Source organism: Canis lupus, chromosome 1 (genome assembly GCF_011100685.1).
Source record: "Canis lupus familiaris isolate Mischka breed German Shepherd chromosome 1, alternate assembly UU_Cfam_GSD_1.0, whole genome shotgun sequence".
Lineage (NCBI taxonomy): Eukaryota > Metazoa > Chordata > Mammalia > Carnivora > Canidae > Canis > Canis lupus.
In genome coordinates this window covers 42,686,473-42,707,723 of record NC_049222.1, presented here as the reverse complement: position 1 = coordinate 42,707,723, position 21,251 = coordinate 42,686,473, and the positions used below count along the sequence as shown (strand labels likewise).

At 38.0% G+C, this 21,251-nt stretch overlaps 1 protein-coding gene across 1 annotated transcript in view; it reads right to left on the bottom strand.

Moving 5' to 3' along the window:
* Window positions 1-21,251, bottom strand: part of ESR1 (estrogen receptor 1) — a 284,287-nt gene that overhangs the window by 67,884 nt on the left and 195,152 nt on the right. The window contains 1 exon segment of the mRNA NM_001286958.1: window positions 10,981-11,119. Within this exon segment, the coding sequence (NP_001273887.1) occupies window positions 10,981-11,119 (139 nt within the window).

Genomic DNA, 21,251 nt, shown 5'->3' with positions numbered 1-21,251 from the left:
TATTCCACTGTATAGATATATAGATATATATGACATCTTCTCTATCCATTGATCTTTGATGAACACTTGGGCTGCTTCCACAGTTTGGCTATTGTAAATAATGCTGCAATAAACATCAGAGTGCATGGATCCCTTTTGAATGAGTGGTTTTGTATTTTGGGGGTATAATACCCAGTAGTGTGATTCCTGGATCCTAGGGTAGTTCTATTTTGAATTTTTTGAAGAACTTTCATACTTTTTCAACAATGGCTATGCCAATTTGCATTCCCACCAACAGTATATAAGTCTTCCCTTTTCTCCACATTCTCACCAGCATTTATTATTTCTTGTGTTGTCGATTTTAGCCATTCCAACAGGTGGGAGTCAATATCTCATTACAGTTTTGATTTACATTTCTCTGATGACCAGTGATGTATATGCATATATCTCTTGACCCAATAATCTCACTTCTAAGACTCTATTACAAATACAGATGACTTATTCACAAAGTTATTTATTGTGGCCTTTTTTGTTGTTTATAGCATAAAACTGGAAAGAACCTACATTCCATCCCATAGGGGATTCCACACAAAGAAATATAAAATAACCATGAAAAGGAATAAAGAAGCTCTTTATATACACACATGCCATAACCTCCAAAGCAATATGCAGAATATTATATATAATAATTACTTTCATGTATGAAGTGGGGATATATATAGTTTCAAAGGTGCTTATATCCTAATTTATCCATTGAAAAGGCCTAGAAGTGATGTGAACTCAAACATAGTGAACACACCAAGTGCCAAGACTGAGTTGTAAATACCAACTTCTGGGCAGCCCGGGTGGCTCAGTGGTTTAGCGCCACCTTCAGCCCAGGGCCTGATCCTGGAGACCCAGGATCGAATCCCTCATCAGGCTCCCTGCATGAAGCCTGCTTCTCCCTCGGCCTGTGTCTCTGCCTCTCTCTCTCTCTCTCTCTCTCTCTGTGTCTCTCATGAATAAATAAATAAAATCCTTAAAAAAATAAAGAATAAAATAAATAAATACCAACTTCTATGAAACAAATGAGCACTCCTTGTAGAAATGATTGGTTCCACTTCTGGGGCAGGGAATTTACAATACAAGGTTGGAACATGTTCAAGGAGGCATTAAGGATGAATGGCTTAGGCCAAAATGACACAAAAGTCACATGAAGGAGCTCTATTAGCCACAGATGGGATGATTGAAGTACTAAAGGATAATAAACTAATTGATACACACTGGATAAACAAAACTCCACGAGCTTATAATGTCATACCACTAAAAAATTCTTGTGGGATATGACTTGATGGAGCTCAGACAGCAGCTCTCCCTGATGCTGCTGCTATCAAGAACTACAGCTCCATGGCTTTTTACCACCAAACATTTCAAAAAGCTAGTTTACATTTCCTTTCCCTATTTTTTTCGCCTATTTTCTCTTCTATACGTTATACTTTCATTTAACACATTGATAATCCAGCTGTTGTTATTTTCCTATTTCTTTAAAAATGTCCTCTTTAGGGACAACTGTGATCCCTAATTAACAAATGCTTAGTCTCTTCCTTTTGCTTCTACATACATCTCTGTAGTGTTTAGCATAATTCACCATCCTTTTCCTTTTGAAAGCCATCTATGATTGTGAACCCCGGGCACCACCACCACCCCCAATCCTACTGCCCTTGGAATCAGAGACTGTGCTTCTGTTCTCAAACAACTTGGCCTTGGCCCCAGGCTGGCAGGCAGGGATTCTCTTCTACTTAGAACTCCTAAAGATCAGCCTTTTAAGAGGTCTTTCCTCAGTCCTTCAGACATCTCCTTCTCCACTCTCTTGCCTGCTTCTCATATTCATTCCACATTTTTAACTATGGAGCTGACTCGATTTTTCTATCTCCATCTTTCTTCTGATATTCAACTTTCTGCTGAACACAATCTTCAGGATAGCCTCCCTGCACCTGAAACTCAATGTGCATAATGAAAAGCTAATCAGCTTTCCCACTACCTACTCTTTCCCCTGTCTTCCTAATTCCTGTCCATAGCACTGCCATCAACTTCAACGGCCAAGGCCACAGATCTTGAAAACCTCTTCATCTGGGCGTTCTCTAACACGCCCATACTGAAGTAAGGGTTTGCTGAGTCTCTGCTCTCCTCAGAGGCTGAAGTGAATCTAGCTGCAGCCTCAACTGCTCATCCTGACCAAACCTGGAAGGTACAGGAGAAGCCCTTTTCCTCCCAGGGGTAGGCAGTAAGTAACCTTTCTTTAGGATCATAACATGTTTGTTGCATATTACTTTCCAATGATAAAGTCTTGATGGATCTTGGAGTTAGTGGCAGTGAAGAGCGGTAAATCATGTAAACACATTAAGAAACGGATTCTCTACTATGGTATAAAAGCAAAGAAAATACCAATGGAGTGCTTTTTTACATCTCTTTTCCATTTGATAAAATGAAAGTACAGGTAAAATAACAAATAACAATATTTAATGACTTAAAATGCCACTAGAAGCATCAGAACAGAAACTTCATCCTTATTCTCTGTATTAGGAGCCCACAAGGAGAAGTCAATAACACACACACACACACACACACACACACACACACAAAGGAACTTAATCATTGAGTATAAGGTCATATAACTGTGATGCTAACAATAAAGACAATTTTGACTTTTACTAGGAAATGGAAACAAACATAGTAATTTTATTTATCCTGAAGCCAAACCTCAATGCACTCATAAAATTAAAAGCTGTCATCAACAGGAAAATATCCAAGCAGTACTAATACCTTGACAAAAGTAATGTTTCAATGATGCATAATCTGTGATTGTCGATCTTGATAAGTCTTTGCCAAAAACTCTTGCTGCCCTCCCGGCAGCTCCAAAAGGACCAACACATGGAATGATCTCACCTTTAGGGTTATCTATATTAGAGTATACTTTTAGGTTAAATAAATGTATAGTAAGTATATTTATGCCAACATGGGAATGTCAAGAGTGAAAAAGCATATAAATGCGAATGTAAACCAAGGAGTGATTTTTTACTCAGAATCTATAGCCATTAGAAATTGATGGAGGAAAATACACTACACATGAATGAAGTGGGATGGGGACCCACTTATGTCTTGCTTTTACTTGCATTCATTTGTATACCAATTGTATACCACCATTGATTGTATATTAATATCACTCTACCACTAGACAGGAAATTCCCTGAGGATAAGTTTGCTTCTTACACATCTTGTTTTCATATCCTCCAGTATCCTGCAGAACCTCACAGATATGGTGGTACTCCATAAATATCTATTGAGTTGATTTACACTGAATCCTAATAACACAGACTTAAAGTTAGTTGCCTTCCTTTATCATTAGATTTTAATGGGACACATTAAAATTAATGAGAATCTTTCTGACCCCGACTATGGAGAGGTACCTTGATGAAAGCAGATCTGAAGGGGATTACTGATTATCCCTGTGAAGCATGTATAACTTATGTAATATTAAGATATTTAAAAATTAAACTATCAAAAATACTATTTTGATTATATTTAAGTCAATTAAGCTGATGTTTAATTGTTAATAATAAATGGTAAATACAAAAATAATATGGTATGTAAAACTGTAAGAAGTCAAATTAACCTCCAACACAGGATTAATTCTTTGGTTGGAATTATGCCTTTTCCTCTGGGGCAATTTTACATTGAGTGGATTCTTACTATTTACAGGCTTATGCCTCTTGAGAAGTTAAAGACTTGTGGCTTAGCAAGGTTTATAATATAGTGCTACTTAATTACTTTTGTTTTTAAGTAGAAACCTTGGTTTCAATGTTTAGGTTTTGTTTTTTGTTTTTTGTTTTTTGTTTTTACTTTTTTCAGTAGAACCTCTACAAATGCTTTTATGACATGATGGTCAAAATTACTTCTCTTGAAATTTCAATATGTGTATGTTTAATATCTTTCATGAGATATAACTCACATATAATGTAATTAGCCCATTTAAAGTATATAATGCTATTGGTTTTTAGTCCAATAAATATTTTGATTCCTTTTCAATCACAAGTAAGCAGTAATAATGGCAAGTTGCTAATTTCTCCCTTTTTTTTTTGGCCTCAAGTTTTCTCCTGTACTGTTTACAATTTCATATTCCCAGGATTTGTCAGAATGCTAAATGAAAGACTTACAAATCAGTCAATTGGCATCCACTGTTGAGTAATTAAGGACTCAGAACTAGAAAGAACCAATTGATCCAGGGTCAGAATATAAATCCTTTTACCTGTATTCTCATACAATTAATAAGATGTAGCATAGAAAACAGCCCACCCCAGTACTGTACACTTTAAAGAAGCTTAATAAATGTTGCCTTCCTTTTTCTTCCTTTTTTTATTCAATTCTTTAGAGTAAAAAAAGGTTATGAACACATTTCTTGAGATATGAATGAAGCAAATGGGTATGCAAACCAAAGCACACCTAGAAAGTTATAGAGGGAATCCAGTGGAACTACCAGAGTGATGAAAACTGTCCAGGACTGACTTTTCTGATGGGCGGATCACTCGTCCCTCCCCTCCCCAATACTGCACCTGCTTCCCCAACTACCACAATGCCCTCCTTTCATGCAGCACACATTTTTCAGAGAGGAGAAATCTGAAAACAGACTATTTGGAGGGGTCCCTCTTCATACCCAGGAAACCTTTGGACAGATTACATTCTGAATTCATCAACTTATTTCAGAACTTTATTAATTTACTCTTCCAAGTAAAATATCTGCCAAGAATTTAAATCAAGCCTTACATAGGGGGGTGTGGGAGGCGATTTTTTTTTTAAGCCAGTAAAGTTGTTGCTGGAAACATTGTTTTATGTGCATGTTTTTATTTACATGTTTTTTTCTGAAATATTTACAGTAAACAAGCTAAATTGAGAATGTTCTTGCTTCTAGAAAATGACTTTTCCATTTGAAATGAATGTATCATCTGGAAACAGTCTGCTATTTAGTAGAAGAGGCCAAATGTTCTCTCTTGTACGGCAACCTGTTTTTCTCTTAAGGAAGAGAAATTATTCCTATTCCATGCCTACAAGGAGAACTTTCTGCTCTTCAATACTATTTCCTACAGGCAGAGCCTCCTGATACAGGAGCAAAGGAAAGAGCTAGATCAACAACCCTCTGGACAGACACTTGGTGAAGGGAATATTCTGCTTGTCGAATTAAGCCCTGCTTTTCAAGTGGATGAACGGTTGTTTCTCTGAGAGTGAACAGGACTCAAAACAGTGCTTTGGCTTCACTGAGAAATCCGCAAATATTTCTCAGAATTTGTTAGCGCTGATGGCGCCAGCAAAACAGAATTAGACTGTCCCTTAGAAACTGGATATAGTCTTACCAAACACACAATTTACATTGTTTCCTCTAACATTACATCTGCCTTCCAGCGATAGTAAACTGTACTCCTGTAAGAACAAAGAGACCCCACCAGAAATGATCTATGTTGAACATTTTTGCTTCTGTTTTCAGTCTATATTTTTCCAAGGCGAGCACTCAAGCAGGACTAAACGAAGAGACGCATTCCTAGTTGACACAGAGGACATATTTTGTGTTTTCTGGTGCCAAAACACACCAGAGGATTAGGTGCTAGAATGGAAAATAGTTCTCTCCATTTCCTGATTACTTTCACAGGCATTCTTATTATCTTTAACTTTCCTCTTGTAAAACACACACACACACACACACACACAGCACGAGAAATTACTGGGTTCTTTATTTATACCTTATAATAACCTTTATTTCTCGGTTTTCGCAGGAAGAGATGACTGCATTAAGTGCTTGGAACTCACTGCTGCAGGACACAGGGAAGAGCTGGAAAGTGTGGGTAGGCTAAGCACGCCAAGGGTAAAATTAGCCTTCGAGCATATGACTACCAGGAAGGCTCTGAACTACCAGAATCAAGATATCATGGGTTGTCATCAGGGAGTAAATCAAGCAATAACTCTTTTTAAGTAGACTCAAGATAGGAAATATGTCCTCTGTTCACAAATGTGGGATGGCAACCCAGCAGGTTTTTATATTCCTGTAATTACTAAACCCCATTTACCAGCACTGACATCTGAGTAATTACAAGGAAAGACTGGGGCAAATTTTATCCTCCTGATGGCCTTGCAAGGCACAAGGTTTGAGAGCATGGGACAGCATTGCAATCAATCACAGATAAACCCTGTCTCCAGTTAGCAACCTTGGTAATCCATGGGTGATGGGACTACATGGGATTCCTGGCTTTCCTTTTTCCCTGTTTCTATGTAAAAGTAAACAGCCTATGGAAGTGGCTGACTTTTCAAAGGTTGTGTCACCAAGCCTGAGCTAAAATTTAAAAAAGGAAGCTAATGCTCATTTGAGCTTACCAGCAGCGGTCAGTTAGCTTTGAAACAGGGATTTCTACAGTTTGTTACCAAAAAAAATGTGTACTGTGTACACTCTGATGGAAAAAGAGCAACAAGGAGAGCAGAGTGATTTATGCTAATTAGAGAGTTGAATGTTATCAAAAGGGTTAGGAGCCTGAATGGTGAAAACATCAACAGCGTTCTCTGCTATCACTCAAAACCATCTTGCAGGTATCTGGAACTTCAAATGGGCTGCTGATCACATATTTGTTTTTGTTTTTTGTTTTTTAAGATTTTATTTATTTATCTACGAGAGACACAGAAAGAGAGAGAGAGAGAAAGAGAGAGGCAGAGACACAGGCAGAGGGAGAAGCCGGCTCCATGCAGGGAGCCCGACATGGGACTCGATTCCAGGTCTCCAGGATCACACCCTGGGCCAAAGGCAATACTAAATCACTGCCCAGATCACATATTTGTTATGCATAGCTCAGTGCCATCAAAGGGATCCATCCCTCCAATATAAGGGGTAATTTAATAATATTGAAATGTCCTAATATTTGGGTGCATGCTAATTAGGAAAGTGTAGAGAATTTTATATCATAGATCAAATTTTATTTTTTGTATTCTATATTATTTGTATAATTTACACTTTTTAATGTACTTTTCTAATTACTAAAACGTACCTGAGTGTCTTTTTTTTTAAGGTTTTTCATTTTTTTATCAGAGACACAGAGAGAGAGAGACAGAGAGAGAGAGAGAGAGAGAGAGAGACAGGCAGAGGGAGAAGCAGGCTCCATGCAAGGAGCCTGACGTGGGACTCGATCCTGGGTCTCTAGGATCACGCCCTGGGCTGAAGGTGGTGCTAAACCGCTGAGCCACCGGGCTGCCCCTGAGTGTCCTTAAATGCATTAAGATCTTGAGAAGTTTACTCAATAGTGGGTCTAGTTATGGGAAAAAATAAGAATTAGGCTATCCTTGTTTGGAATTCAGAAGCTGCAGAACGGGTTGGTGGAGTATAAGCAGAAGGGTAAGCATAAGCCAAACGCATTTAGTAATTGCAAAAATCCTCTCAGAACAGACAGATTTTAATTTCTGCAAAATCTTTAAGGGACCAAGCCAGAAATTGATGAGCAGCAATGAATAAGGAGTGAGAGACTTCGATGCCAAGAGTAGCTGAAATGCCCATCAGAAGATGTAGACTTTACAGACTACCACTAGCCACCAGGGTGACCTCAGCCAGTGAAATTAACAAACACTTACTGAGCATTATAGAAGACTTTGTACGTTGGAGAAAACAAAAATATGAACAAGCTCTGGTTCCTGCCCACAGGAAGCCTATGAGTTGGTGAGGAAAAGAAGACACACAATCAGTGTATACATGGTGGAATGGGACTGGGAGCAGACCACACACAAGAACAGAGGCCAAGGAAAGATCCTCTTCACCTGCTGAGGAGCGAGTGTGAAGGGTTTAATGGAAGAGTACATGTGAAATGCACCAGAAAGAATGGATAAGTTGCTGACAAGGAATCCTAAAGGCAGAGGACCTTTGAGAAAAACTTGATGAAAATCCTGAAGTGTGTAGTTATGTTTATGCCTCTTGAGTTGAATTCAGTAACTGGGTATTTTTAGCCTGGACAAGAGCTCACTAAATTCACTTAATCCCCATCACTGCCTTTTGGACTCACACCCACTGGCCTTCCTCATTCATAGCATCTGACTGTCTCTGCAGATGTTTGTTTAGAGAGTCATAAGAGAGAGTCATGATTATCAAGATAAGAAGTCTAGACAGTTTCTTTTAAGGAATAGAAAGAGCCAACTAAAGGTGAGCCAGGAAGCATCAGGATCACGACTGTATCTTACTAGCTTCAGTGCCCATATGAATGTTGATGTCACAAACACAGAAAATAAAGAAAAAGAACAAAATAGATAAAGAAGACAGTGCATTCAAGTGAGGGATATGGTGAATCTGAAGATCTTATAGGGCACTGAAGTAGAAGTCTAGAAGAATTGTTCTCAATCAGGGTCAATATTGCACCTCCCCTCCTGCCACACACACAGAGCATGTATAGAAATGTCTAGAGACATCTGAGGTTGTGATCACTGGGGAGAGGGAGTGTTATGAGCCTCTAGGAGGTAGGGTCCAAGGATGCTGTTAAACAACCTAAAATGTACAGGATGGTCACTATGGGAAAGAATGAACCCGCTAAAAATGTTGGTAGTGCAGAAGTTGAGAAATCTTGGTTTAGGGGAAGCGAGAACTTCCAATCTGGAATTGAAGGAACAGAGGGAGATGAGAACTTTCATTCATTCATACTGCAGTAAGAAATTTGAGAGAGCATTAACCACAATGAGAATGCATGGAAAAGAAAGAGAAGCAGGTAGTTGGGGCAGCCCTGGTGCCCCAGAGGTTTAACGCCGCCTTCAGCCTGGGGTGTAATCCTAGAGACCCGGGATCGAGTCCCGCGTCAGGCTCCCTGAATGGAGCCTGCTTCTCTCTCTGCCTATGTCTCTGCCTCTCTCTCTCTGTGTGTGTCTGTCATGAATAAATAAATAAAATCTTAAAAAAAAAAAAAAAAAGAAGCAGGTAGCTGACAAAATCCTAGGCTATATCATCACCTCCTTTACAAAATGAGTTCTTTGAGATGGAGTAAGGTCACAAATTGTTTCACATTTATTTTAAGTAAACTCTACCCCCACCATGGGACCCAAACCCATGACCCCAAGATCAAGAGTCATGCACTCTACTAACTGAGCCAGGCAGGTGCCCCAACCCTTTCATATTTAACATGCAATGACATGATGACTTTTCAGGACGTGTGGATCCAAGAAAAAAGATATGAATGAAACGGGGCATCATGGAGAAGATCAGTTAGGAACATCCAAAAAAATGAAGTGTTGAAGATACATTCCAGTGTGTAACAGGGAAGCATTGTATGTGGTCTGCAAATTTGTTATAACTCAATCACAGAACCACATGACTGTAACACAAGAAAATTAAGAAAGAAGAAGTCAGAGGAAGAGGAGGAGGAAGGGACAGGGAGGAAGAGGAAGAGGTGGATGAGAAGAAGAGAAAGAAAGAAGAGACAAAGGAAACAACAACAACAAAAAGGAGTGGAAGGGGGAAAATGGTAAGACAAGAGAAACAAGGGGAAGGGAAAGAAAGGAAATGGAACAGTAGAGACAACCTCTAAAAGACACAGAATACAGTGTGAGTGCAGTTCTAAGGAGCAAGACTAGTGGTCATCCCCCAAAATTTGGCTAAACTCTAATATGGGAATCTATTCCACAAGCAGCAAAATCTGCTTCTTGAACAGTATCATCACTGTTTTTCTAAAGCCATGAAACACAAAATGAAAAGCAGTAACCAATACTTGTATAATTCTCCAGTACTTAAACTTTGCCGTGACTCTGCTCCAGAGGACTTGCCAGGGGTAGGGAAACCTGGAGTGAGACAAGAGATGAGGAGATGTTGTGGTGCTCCAAAACAAAGGAATATGGAATATGCATCACAAGCAACCTGGCAGGCTCGGACTGCTGAACAGAGGCAGAGGAAGTTTGCAAGAAAGACTTAGGAGATGGTCCTTTACCATTCAAATTGTTATGTGGCCCACAAATACGAGGTATGCCTGGAAGCCAAAGGAGGCATCACTGACCAAGAAAGAGGATGAAGAACATGAGCACAGGACAGAGGCAGGACAGTACTGAGCCAGGTAGATTTTGAATTCCAATCTTAGTTTCACCTTTGGCTAGTTTGATGCTGTTTGCGAGTAGCAGAATGACTATGAAACTTGGCTTCTTTCTAGTCATGTGAGACTGATAAGCTTCTCAGGTGTGCTATGATGTTTAAATGACATCAGGTATATAAAATATTGAACATAGTGACTGGTGCCAAGGAGGACTCCATCAGTGATAACTGATGTAGCATGTCTAAATCCTATTCCTCTAAGCAATGATCCCCCCAAAAGGGAAACAATTGGACCCACATTTTAAGTCAACCGAAATACAATACATTAAATAAGGTAACATATTTGAAAACAGAGATCTTCACTTTTGAAAATAAACAAGTATCTTTTATGAATTCATAGAACTGGAGTGGCCTTCAGAATGCTGGTCAAATTTCCTCATTTAACTGATAGGAAAATTGGAGAAGGATATGAAGAGGCTATTGTAGTTTGGGTATACATGGGTCAAAAGAGACCTTAGTTAAGGGAGGATATGCTTTTTAAAAATATGTGTAACACAAGATGAAGGCAAAGTTAGAAAATTAGAGTCCACAGTTATATAGATTCATATATACACACATACATAGTGTATATACACACAAACATATTCTATATGTATATGTACATATAATATATAAATTATATATCAGAATTCCTCTAAGGATGCTTGATTATTGATGGCCTAGCATCATCTAGCAGATGTTATCCTAGAGATATCTAGCAGAAAGTTGTCCTTAGGTTTCCGTGAACTTCTCTAGACCACATCTCCCAAATTCACCCCTTTGTAATGTAAACATATCAGACAAAGTTCTTGGGTGCTTCACGGAGTACTGAATAAAAGTTTTAGGAATAAACTGGTGATTATAAAAGATGTACTTCCCCAAGCTACAGCCAGTTCACTTACCTGTCTAGGAGCAAGTTAGGAGCAAAGAAGAGCTTCCCTGGATGCTCCATGGAGCGCCAGACAAGTCCAATCATCAGGATCTCTAGCCAAGCACATTCCAGAAGGTGGACCTGATCATGGAGGCTCAAATCAACAAAGCCTAAAACAAGACAAGAAAAGCTTGCTGACTTAAAATTAAAAGTCATCATTACTAGTGAAATGAATGCAACTGGGGATTTGAACTGGTGAGGTCTGTTTTCTAATACATTGTATGACATGTAATGGAAGAACACTTAATAGGAAAGTCAAGTAACTTTTTTTATACCTAGTATATCAAGGAACTTTAATGTAGTATTTAAGTTTCTAAGAGCCTTAGTGTTGTATCTATAGAAATATACTAACTTATACAACCTATTTAGTATCCTATAAAGTTCTGTACTTAAGTAATGTTAAAACTTGTTAAATCTTTTTTTACTTAGACATCTCTAATAGCTCTATGTGATTACTATATTTCACTTCTGATTCAGTTGAATATATTTACGTACAAGAAATTTAAACTACTGGCCTTAAACCAAACAGGAATTGGAGCAAGGGCAAGACCAAAGTCACTAAATTTCTATTTATTTGCTTCATCACTAAGCCATGCTCTTTTTTTTCACACTGTGTAAAAGAAAGGCTAATGAAACAGTACGTGTAAATAAATATCTTGGGAGAAAATGAATCAGATGAATAAAGTGACATCGTAAATACTTCTGGTAATAAACACTAATGTGTCCTTGTTTGCCAAAGGCCTTAATGGGAGATGAAAGCTTTTCCAAATCAACACTAACAATACAGTGGATGCCTAATGATAACAACAACAACAACAACAACAACAATAAGCAGGAGTAGAAGGGGAAAGGGTGAGGAGGAAGAGGAAGAAGAACAGGAAGATCAATTTACTGAGCCATTACCATGGTCTTGAAGCAATGCTAAGTATTTCCTGCACATTTTCTTATCTTTATTAATACAATAACTCTAAGAGGTAGAAATTGATGGGGATGTCTTTTTACAGGTAAGAAAACAGATGTTCAGAGAGCTTATACATTTGTTAAGATCAGAGATGAGAATATAATCTTCAGAACCTGTGCCCTTGACCACCTCTTATGAGCTGCAATTAATTATAGAATTTGAATCAAAAACTAAATAAATACAACCACACAAATGAAGATCTGCCAGAGTGACAGGCATTAAATGAACAAGATGACCATAAATCTTGCTGCTTTCCAAATCAGCTCCCAGTCATATCATAGGCTATATCCTTCCTCTCTCCCTCTGCTTTCAACTCTTTGTTCTCAGTCATCCATGAGACTGGTTCTAGAAATCCCTTTTCCTGTGTCCTCTCCTTTATTCATTCTCACTAATTTATACTATTATTAGCTACATATGGTTATGTTTATAAAAAGCCAAAACATAAATTTATTTCTCAAAGCAGTCAAGGATGAATGGTTGCCTACTGTATCTTTCCCTTTGGGGGTCTTGAAACTACCACAGGATCAGCACTAAACAATTAGCTCATCATTTCTGATACATGGATGGGCCATTATTACCACTAAATAAGTGACTATCCACATCGAAAAACCCCAACTAGAGAAAGATCTCAGAGTCTATGCCCCCCCCTTGCAGTCATCATCCCCTAATCAAACTCATCAATTCTATCTTCGAAGTAACACTAAAACTTTTCCTCTCTTTTCTATAGTCCCACTGTTACTACTTTAATTCCTAAGAGTCTCTCACCTTTCTGTCTGACTTTTATAACTCAGCATAATTATTTTGACACTTACCCATGATCTTCCATGTATGAATAGCTGATTCTTTTTATTGCCTATTGTGTAGATATATACAATAAATAAATACAATTTGCTTATCCTTTCATTGGACATTTAGATTGTTTCCAGTCTGTGGCTATTACAAATAGCCACAGACTGGAAACAGTAGCTTTTATGAGCAATCTATGTACTAATTTTTTGTATGAACATACGCTTTCAGTTTTGGGGGTAAATATCTAAGAGTCCATTGGCTGGATCTTACAGTAGATGTGTATTTCACTTTTTAAGAAATTGTGAAATTGTCCATTTTCTATTCCCATCAGCAATGGATGAGAGCACTAGTTGCTCCCATCCTCATGGAAAGTTGGTACGGTCAGTCTTTCTAATTATAGATGGTCTAGTAGGTGAACAGAGGTATCACACTGGCTCTGTGGTTTTAATTTGCATTTTCCTAATGACTAATAATGCTGTGCATTTTTTCATGTGCTTCTTCTAATAGATAGTTATCATACATTATATTCAAGTTAATTACGCAAGTATCTGTAAATCCTGCTAGGTTTTGTATTCATTAGAAGCACCAGATGCATGATTCTATCAAATTCTGCTTTTTAAAATCCAATTTGTTGCACCTTTTCCTACACCAATTAATTAACCATTCCAAGGCCCATAACAGTGTAGACTTCCTCAGAGCAGGTGTCTTCCCATTGGAAAAAGTGGGTCTCACATAAAGCAGGGTTTGCAACTGGAGAAAAAATTGGTAGCTCTGTTCATTAAAGAAAAAAAAAAACTAAAAGATTAAAAACACAGTGACTGGGTTTCAGGCCTCTTGGATAGAAAAAGGAACGGGTATCTGTACAACCTGCAACTATTTGCCTCTAAAGTACACTGGGTCAAAATGGACTAACCTTGTTCTGGAAGAAACACTGCCTGAGGAAATGAGAACTGTTTCTTTCTCTCAATGCCCAATGTCTAATGGGATAAATTGACTCCAGTAAGTAGTACTTGAAAGCTCTCAAGGAAGTTTTAATTCTATAAGATTTTACCCCAATCTTTTGGGTAAAATCTCATAAAAGAAATGTAAATGGACATTGTCAATTAAACTCACTTTCAGAAATGTTAATATTCAAAAGTGATGTCTTCTGGGGCACCTGGGGGGTGCACTGGGTTGAGTGACTGACTCTTGGTTTCAGCTCAGGTCATGATCTCAGAGTTGTGAGATCAAGCGCTGCATCAGGCTCTGCACTTAGAGTGGAGTCTGCTTGAGACTCTCTCTCCCTCTCCCTCTGCCCCTCCCCACCATGCTCTCACTTGCTCCCTTTCTCTTTCCCTCTCTAAAATAATAAATAAATCTAAAAAAGAAGTGAAGTCTTCTCTTATGGCATTCGCTGTTTTATATGGAAAAAAATATAATAACGTGATAATGTCATCCATGATGACACGTACACCACACTCTCCAATACCTTCCAGAAACCTCAAACAATCACACAGGATGAGATTTGGAAGTATCTTTTGAGAGAACCATAGCTGGCCACATAACCACTTGATTTTGGAAAACCAAAGGAGTATTTTCTGGTAGGAGCCTTACCTATCAAACTGAATCATACTTTTTCTCACTTCAAAACTTCAGTGCTATTTAAGCCTGACAGTTTTAGTGGTCTCTTGGGAGCCTCAGAAGCTCACCATAACCATTTGTACAACACAAGTCTGGTGATTATGAAATCTTTCTGAAATATGTCTGTTAGCAATAGTTTTCAGTCTGAGTCCAATAGAATTGCTAGGCCCTTCTGTTGAGATGATGTAGATCTCTCAAAAATAAATGGTCTCTTTAGTTCTCTTTCCCAGCTATGCATACTGCCCTCAGAAAGGGTCACTGAATCTCTTGCATAGTGTCCTCTGCAAGTTCCTGGAGACAGCAGTGGGGGTGCAGAGATGACTATCAATCCACCTTCTCAAAGAATGTGAAGACTACTGAAGACTGTTCATTAAAGACTCTCAATTCATAGCCAATGGAGGAGACAAATAATGTACTAAATCCCAAATAAAATTATATTATCTATCTATAGACATCGAGTTTCAACCCTTGGTTATTTTCCTTATAAAAAAGAGAAATGATCTAATGTGCAATTTCAGCTGGATCTGCTATAATAATTTAGAGGCATTCAACAAGGTCTTTCTTGAACACTTGAAAGTGTTGCCAATATGAAGATGGAAGGGAGCAGCATTTACAGGATATGGATAGAGGCATCAGTGACAGATATTTTTATGGGTGACATAGTGAGAGATGATTCACCTCCCATCACTTGGGGACTCCCATTTTAGCGACAGTGACAGTGAAACATTCACAGATTTAGTAATAGAGTATCCTGGGGATGGGCTATCCTGGAAACAGAAACGCCTTAGCTCCTACTCCCCACCCACTGTGTGGGCAAGGATCTAATGAAGTTGAGGAAGGTCTCTTTCCCAGAGAAATAACCCCCTATACATACAACCAGCTTATTATCTCCAGTTTCATCATCACATAAATATATTCTATCCTTCTGTCCTCCATTATAAACTGTTTTCCCTCCAAGATTTTTATCTTAGGTTTAACTGTGAAGAGACCTCATGACATGTCCTCCTCCTTCCCTTGGGGCTCATGAGATCCTAAACCCTCTTTACCACTCTGTTGGAGACTGCAAAAAAAATTACTTAATTTGTCTTGTCAAGCCTCAGCCTCCCTTGTGGGGTACAACAAGGCTCTCAGAAATGACACTGAAAGTGTACTGAGATCCTTGAGCAAAACGACTAATATAATATGAACACTTGTAAAGTTCTGCACTGCAGTGAGGTAAAAGGTAAATCACAGGTAGTTGGTTCCCTTAGTAAATCCACTGGAAAAAATATTAGTTTCCTGACCTTCAGAAAAAATTAATCATGTTCTCAGTCATACAATGACCCCAATGTTCTCCAGAATGTCATTTATGAAATTGCCTATTAAACTCTTTTAGATTGCTTTAATTCAACAGAAGATTTAAATAATTCATCTCTTCCTTTGGATGCCAAAGATTCAGCGAAGAAGGAGAAGGTGGGGGGGGGGAGGAAAAAGAAGGAGGAAGGGAGAGGAAGAGTAGGTGGTAGGGGAAAGGGGAGAGAAGAATGGAACATGAGACTGTAGCATAAAGACAGCTACAAGCTGAACACAATTTGGGATTTCTGGGAGAAAGCCTATAGAACAGATAATACCAGAGGAACCAAGATAAGCAGTCCTCATGCTCTTCATTTGTAATTTTTTCTCTTTTTCTTCAAGAAATTGTCACCTGATGTCATACTATGGACATGTGCCCCATGGTATGATCTCCCACCTCAAATAAAACCTTAGATTCTCCTTTTATGCAGTCCCATTATAGAGAGACCCATTAAAACTGTGATTCCCATTCTGTAACACTTTAAGCTATATCCAATAACACATAAGCACTGAAAAATTGTTTTAAGAAACAAGCTGAATCTAGTTAAATATTGTCATGCAACACTCTGACCAAATATATACCACTGTTACAAACTGCAATAAATGGCAAAAGATTATCAGTTGTTTAGAAATATCGAATCACAATGCAAGAGATAGGCCTCTCCCCAGCCTGCTCTATATCACCATGTCTGTGTGTATTCAGCTTTCCTCTGCTATAATAAAGGGGAGTGTGCACAGGCCCCCTTCTGCCATAATACCACTTATCCAATGCTCTTATCACCATACTAATAGACATCCACCTTGCCAATACCAAGCTGACATTTTCCTGGAGCTACAACAGCCCTCAATTCTCAGGCCTGAGTATGAGGTATTTCCAACTTGGTATTTTTTTTATTATTATCAGGAGGATACACCCCCTCCCCCCATCTCATCCTCCCAACGGAATGAGGAGGATAAAAGTAATGAAAGAGTATTAGCTGAAGAGTCAAGTAGGCCTGGCTTGAAATTCTTCTGTGGCCCCTAGCCAGTTACTTAAGATCTCTGAAAGCTCTTCCCATCTGTAAAATGCAAATGGACTGACCTACCACTTCGGGTTATTGTAAAAATTAAGGAGTTGCCAGATGTCCCCGAGTACCAGAGTCCTATTCAGTGAATATTTCTTCTCCTTCCTATTCATCCCAACAGGCCTGGAACTTCTTCCTAATAGAAGGGAACACAACTTTTACAAAGCACCAAGAGAAATGTTTTGTTTCAAAATATTTTAGATTTAGAGCTTCAAACTTAAATTGGGCACTTTGTGTTTGCCCTGCCTAAGTCATGTTGTGTTTTCTGTTTATATTTTGCTCTTTATTCATACACAAAAATAACCTAATAAAAAGGATAAAAGACTTCCTGGACATCAAACAGCTCTTACAAAAGAACATTTTCATGATTTAAAAGTGGAAGGAACAAGAGCATGTGGATTATATTTCTCCTAAAATACATATGCAAAGAAATGAGAAAAGAAAGCACGTTTGGGGTTTTATTACACTCAAAGCATTTCAAGATGTTTAGCAAATCCAGAATGCAGCTGTATTTGTATACCCCCATATAAACGGTTGATGGTTTTCTACTGCACTCAGCAGACTTCCACAGTGTTTGCTGCCCTTATTTGCCTTGAGATAGAATGAAACTTGCCCTGTGAAGACTACCTGCCTTGGGAAATAAAACAGTGTTCTCTAGGCAATGCTCAGCAATAAAAACCAGTGGTAAGTAAAGAACTGAATTTGAAAATTTTGATATTTTAAAAATATGTCACATTTAGCATAGTTGACAGCCAATTAATGTGAGTAGAGGTTGAACAATTCAGGACAGAGTTTTAAAAGTAAACAGAAAAAGCGCCTTTTAAAATGAATGGTGTATATCTTGAAAATTGCTTATTAAGATGATCATATGTTAAAAGAATTACAGATGATATCATGATATCTATATAAATCCCCAAACTTGCCAATCTTGACTCTGAAGACTGACAAAAGTACCATGTTCTGACATAATATAATGAAGACATTTATGACATCATCACCAACTCAACTGTTGTTCAATCTGCTTTTTTTTTTAAGATTTATTTATTTGAGAGAGAGAAAGAGAGTGCATGATTATGCAAGTGAGGGGAGGGGCACAGTGAGAAGGAGGGAGAGAATCTCAGGCAGACTCTCCACTGAGTGCTGAGCATGGACTCAATACCACAACCTTGAGATCATGACCTGAGCCAAAATCAAGAGTTGGAACCTTAACTGACCAAGCCATCCAGGCACACCAACCATTGTTGGACTTTAACCACCATCCCCCGCACTATATTCAAGGAACTACATCCCATATAACACTCCTTCAAAAAATTATTAGACTTACCCATGGAAGCATATTCAGAATCTACTTCAAAAATTTTCTAGCATTGTTTCCCTGCTCTGGACATTAGGCCATATTTATTCTTTAGTTACCATACATGTTTCTAGGTATGTATTTGTGTGTGTGATATAGTATAGGTTACATTTCACTTACCTACCAATATTATAGGTTACATTTTATTTACCTACCAGTATTTGATTATTTTTACACATCAACACATAGGATATGAAGAAAGTATATGGAAATAAATTGTGTCTGATCTAAAGAGGTAATTATAGAACATCTCTGATTAGTAAGAAAAGTAGAGCTATACTGAAAAGCACCTCAAGATCTTAAAATTTAGGATTATATATTGTAGCATATGTAAAATAATTATAATGCAAAGAAGTAAATTATTCTTGATCATAAATAAAACTTTATAAAATATTTCCCTTAACCTTTCTTTAGCAATTTCATTGACAACACCCTTAAATGGCCAGACACCTATTTTCTTATTTTTCTAAGGCTGTACATATCTTAATTCTGATCATGGCAAGTATGAACTTGTGAAATGGTGAATATTTTCTTTATAAAAATGATGTTTTCAGTTTTGAATATGTCATTGCATCTTTAGGAAAGGGTAGAGGAAACTACTGGGCTGCATCCCTCATGTAAGCATTTATTTATTCTGCAAATTTCTCTCTAAATTTAATAATAAGGAAAGATTTTCTCCTTCTAAAGACCTGATGTGCTCCTTTTGCTGGAAAGTAAGACAACAGAGCTTACTACAGATTGCATGTAGCCCTACTGTTAGGAAGCATGGACATTAATAGAATATTCAAAGGCAAAAACAATTGTACCTGTTTCCTTGGATAATTACCACCTTACTCCTACTTTTTCTGGACTTATTTTTGACTGTAGTATTGAATTACAATGCACCTCATATATCAGACTTTGCCAAGTAGCTAGAGAAATAAATCATTAAAATATATGTTTGCTTTTACACACACATAATTATCCCCCCCTTTTTTTCTTTCCATTTAACAATAAGTAAGTTATATGATGACAGATAAGGAAGTGGTTTGTCAGAATAAAAGAATTAATCTTACAACCATATCTGACTTCAAAAAGAAAAATAAGTCAAGACTTTTAGATATCAGGATCAGATGTGGGGATCAAAAAAAATGTCCCTCAGAGAAAACAAAGCAGATGGCAACTCTACCTTGTTACCAACCCCATCTGTATTACACTCAGAGCCTTGGTTTATGAAGAGATGGTTGTCATGACAATAAGCATTTGAGAAGAGTTCTGGAGAAGCTGATGGATTTAAGAGTGTCTCCTAGTTTCCCAATTTTTGAAACACACACAAAAAACCATTCCCTCCATCCACCAAATAAACAATTCTATTACTTCTTATATTGGCTACAATTATTCTCTATTGACAGTATACATTTTTTTACTCTGTCTTGTCAAAATCCCCCTTGGAGGGACAGAAAAGATCTTTACTCTGATACAGCACAGCATGAAGGTAAACTAGTCTTTTATTTTTATTCAGCAAGGGCAACAGTATTAACTCTAGCTTAATTTTTTTCCTTATAAGCTCAAAAAAATCAATTTTGGCTTAAATGCAGAAGGGGAAAAGAGTAAAAGAAATTATTTTCCAGTTTCTGGGAGTATATTGCAAACTAAAGGAGGAAAAAAACTAATAAACTATAAAGTACTCAAGCCTGTCCTTTGACGTGCTTGGCAAATGCACAGAAAGGCCAGCACTTGGGAGCGGCACTGGGTTCGCTCATAAAAAGCATGGATTGGCTGTGTTTGAAAAGTCAACAAGCACTTGTACCTTGGAACATACATTTTTTTCCTGTCTACCTAGAAGCAGACCTACAGAAGCATTTCAAATACTATTGTCATTGTCATCAGCATGAGTTTTCCGGATAACTGTATGCTCCCGGGAAACACTACAAATGTCAACACAAAGAATGAGAGGGGAGCAGACAATTCTTTTTAAGCAAGTCCCCCAAACAAATGGACAATGATGATTTCTTCCCACCACCACCCTGCCTAAGCCCCTCAATGGAACCAGAATTGATGATCATTTTACAGTCTTAGGTTTCTGACGTACATACACACTCATTTGCTAGAGGAACACTTGTTATTACTAATGACCCAGGGACATCTAGTTCTAGAATTAATTATGAGCAAAACAGACGCTTATTCTCTCTTTGTTTTACTTAAATTCAGAATGTTAAAATGGGAGTCTTCCAAAGCAAAATCACCCAGAAGTAATAGAAATGCTGAGTATCAAATCACATAACAATACTGCCTCTGAGAAACAGAGAACAAGGTACAGGACCCCATACCAAGAAGGGGTTGGCAGTCCCAAGTCTGAGGCCAGTAGGGACCTGAGAGTCTCACAAGCACATAGGCAATGGCTTTAGAAAAGTCTGCTTCCTCCCTTCCAGTCTTCCCACAACTCACCTCTTACATTTTTACCATTAAGCTACACAAATTTCAGCCCCAGAGAGAACAAACAACAAAATAAAGGAGAAAGAATTATTTCAGCCTCTTCCATCCCAGAACTGAAGTCACTTATCACTGATCTTATATATACCACTGTAGAGAGAGGCCATAAAGAAATTAGAGAGCCAGAGATTGTTTTCCTTTAACCCATGATGGATCCTTCTATGAGCACAACAGATCTTGCCAGGTCATTAAATAACCATACTAAAAATAAAGTAAGTAGCTAGGAGAACCTATAAGAGAGATTCTCTAAATGCTAATTACCTTCAAAGCAAGAATTATTTCATTTCTTATTAGTTCAACATGGCCCTTGCCTTGGTATTGGGTCCCATCAACAATGATGACTTCCTAAGGACTGCAACAGGAACCACAATATTTTCTCATAAAAAAAATAACTCTTAGTTTTGTAAAGCTGCTATAATAAAGTACCACAAACTGGGTAACTTAAAAAAACAAAACCAGAAATCAGGAAACAATAGTCTGGAAGCCACAAATCTGAAATCAAAGTGTCAGCAGGGCCATGCTTTCTCAAAGACATTGGGGAAAATCTGTTCTATGCCTTTCTCTTAGCTTCTGGTGTTGCTAAAAATCCTTGGCATTCCTTGGCTTAGAGTCATCACTTCAGTCTCTGCCTCCATCATCACATGATGTTC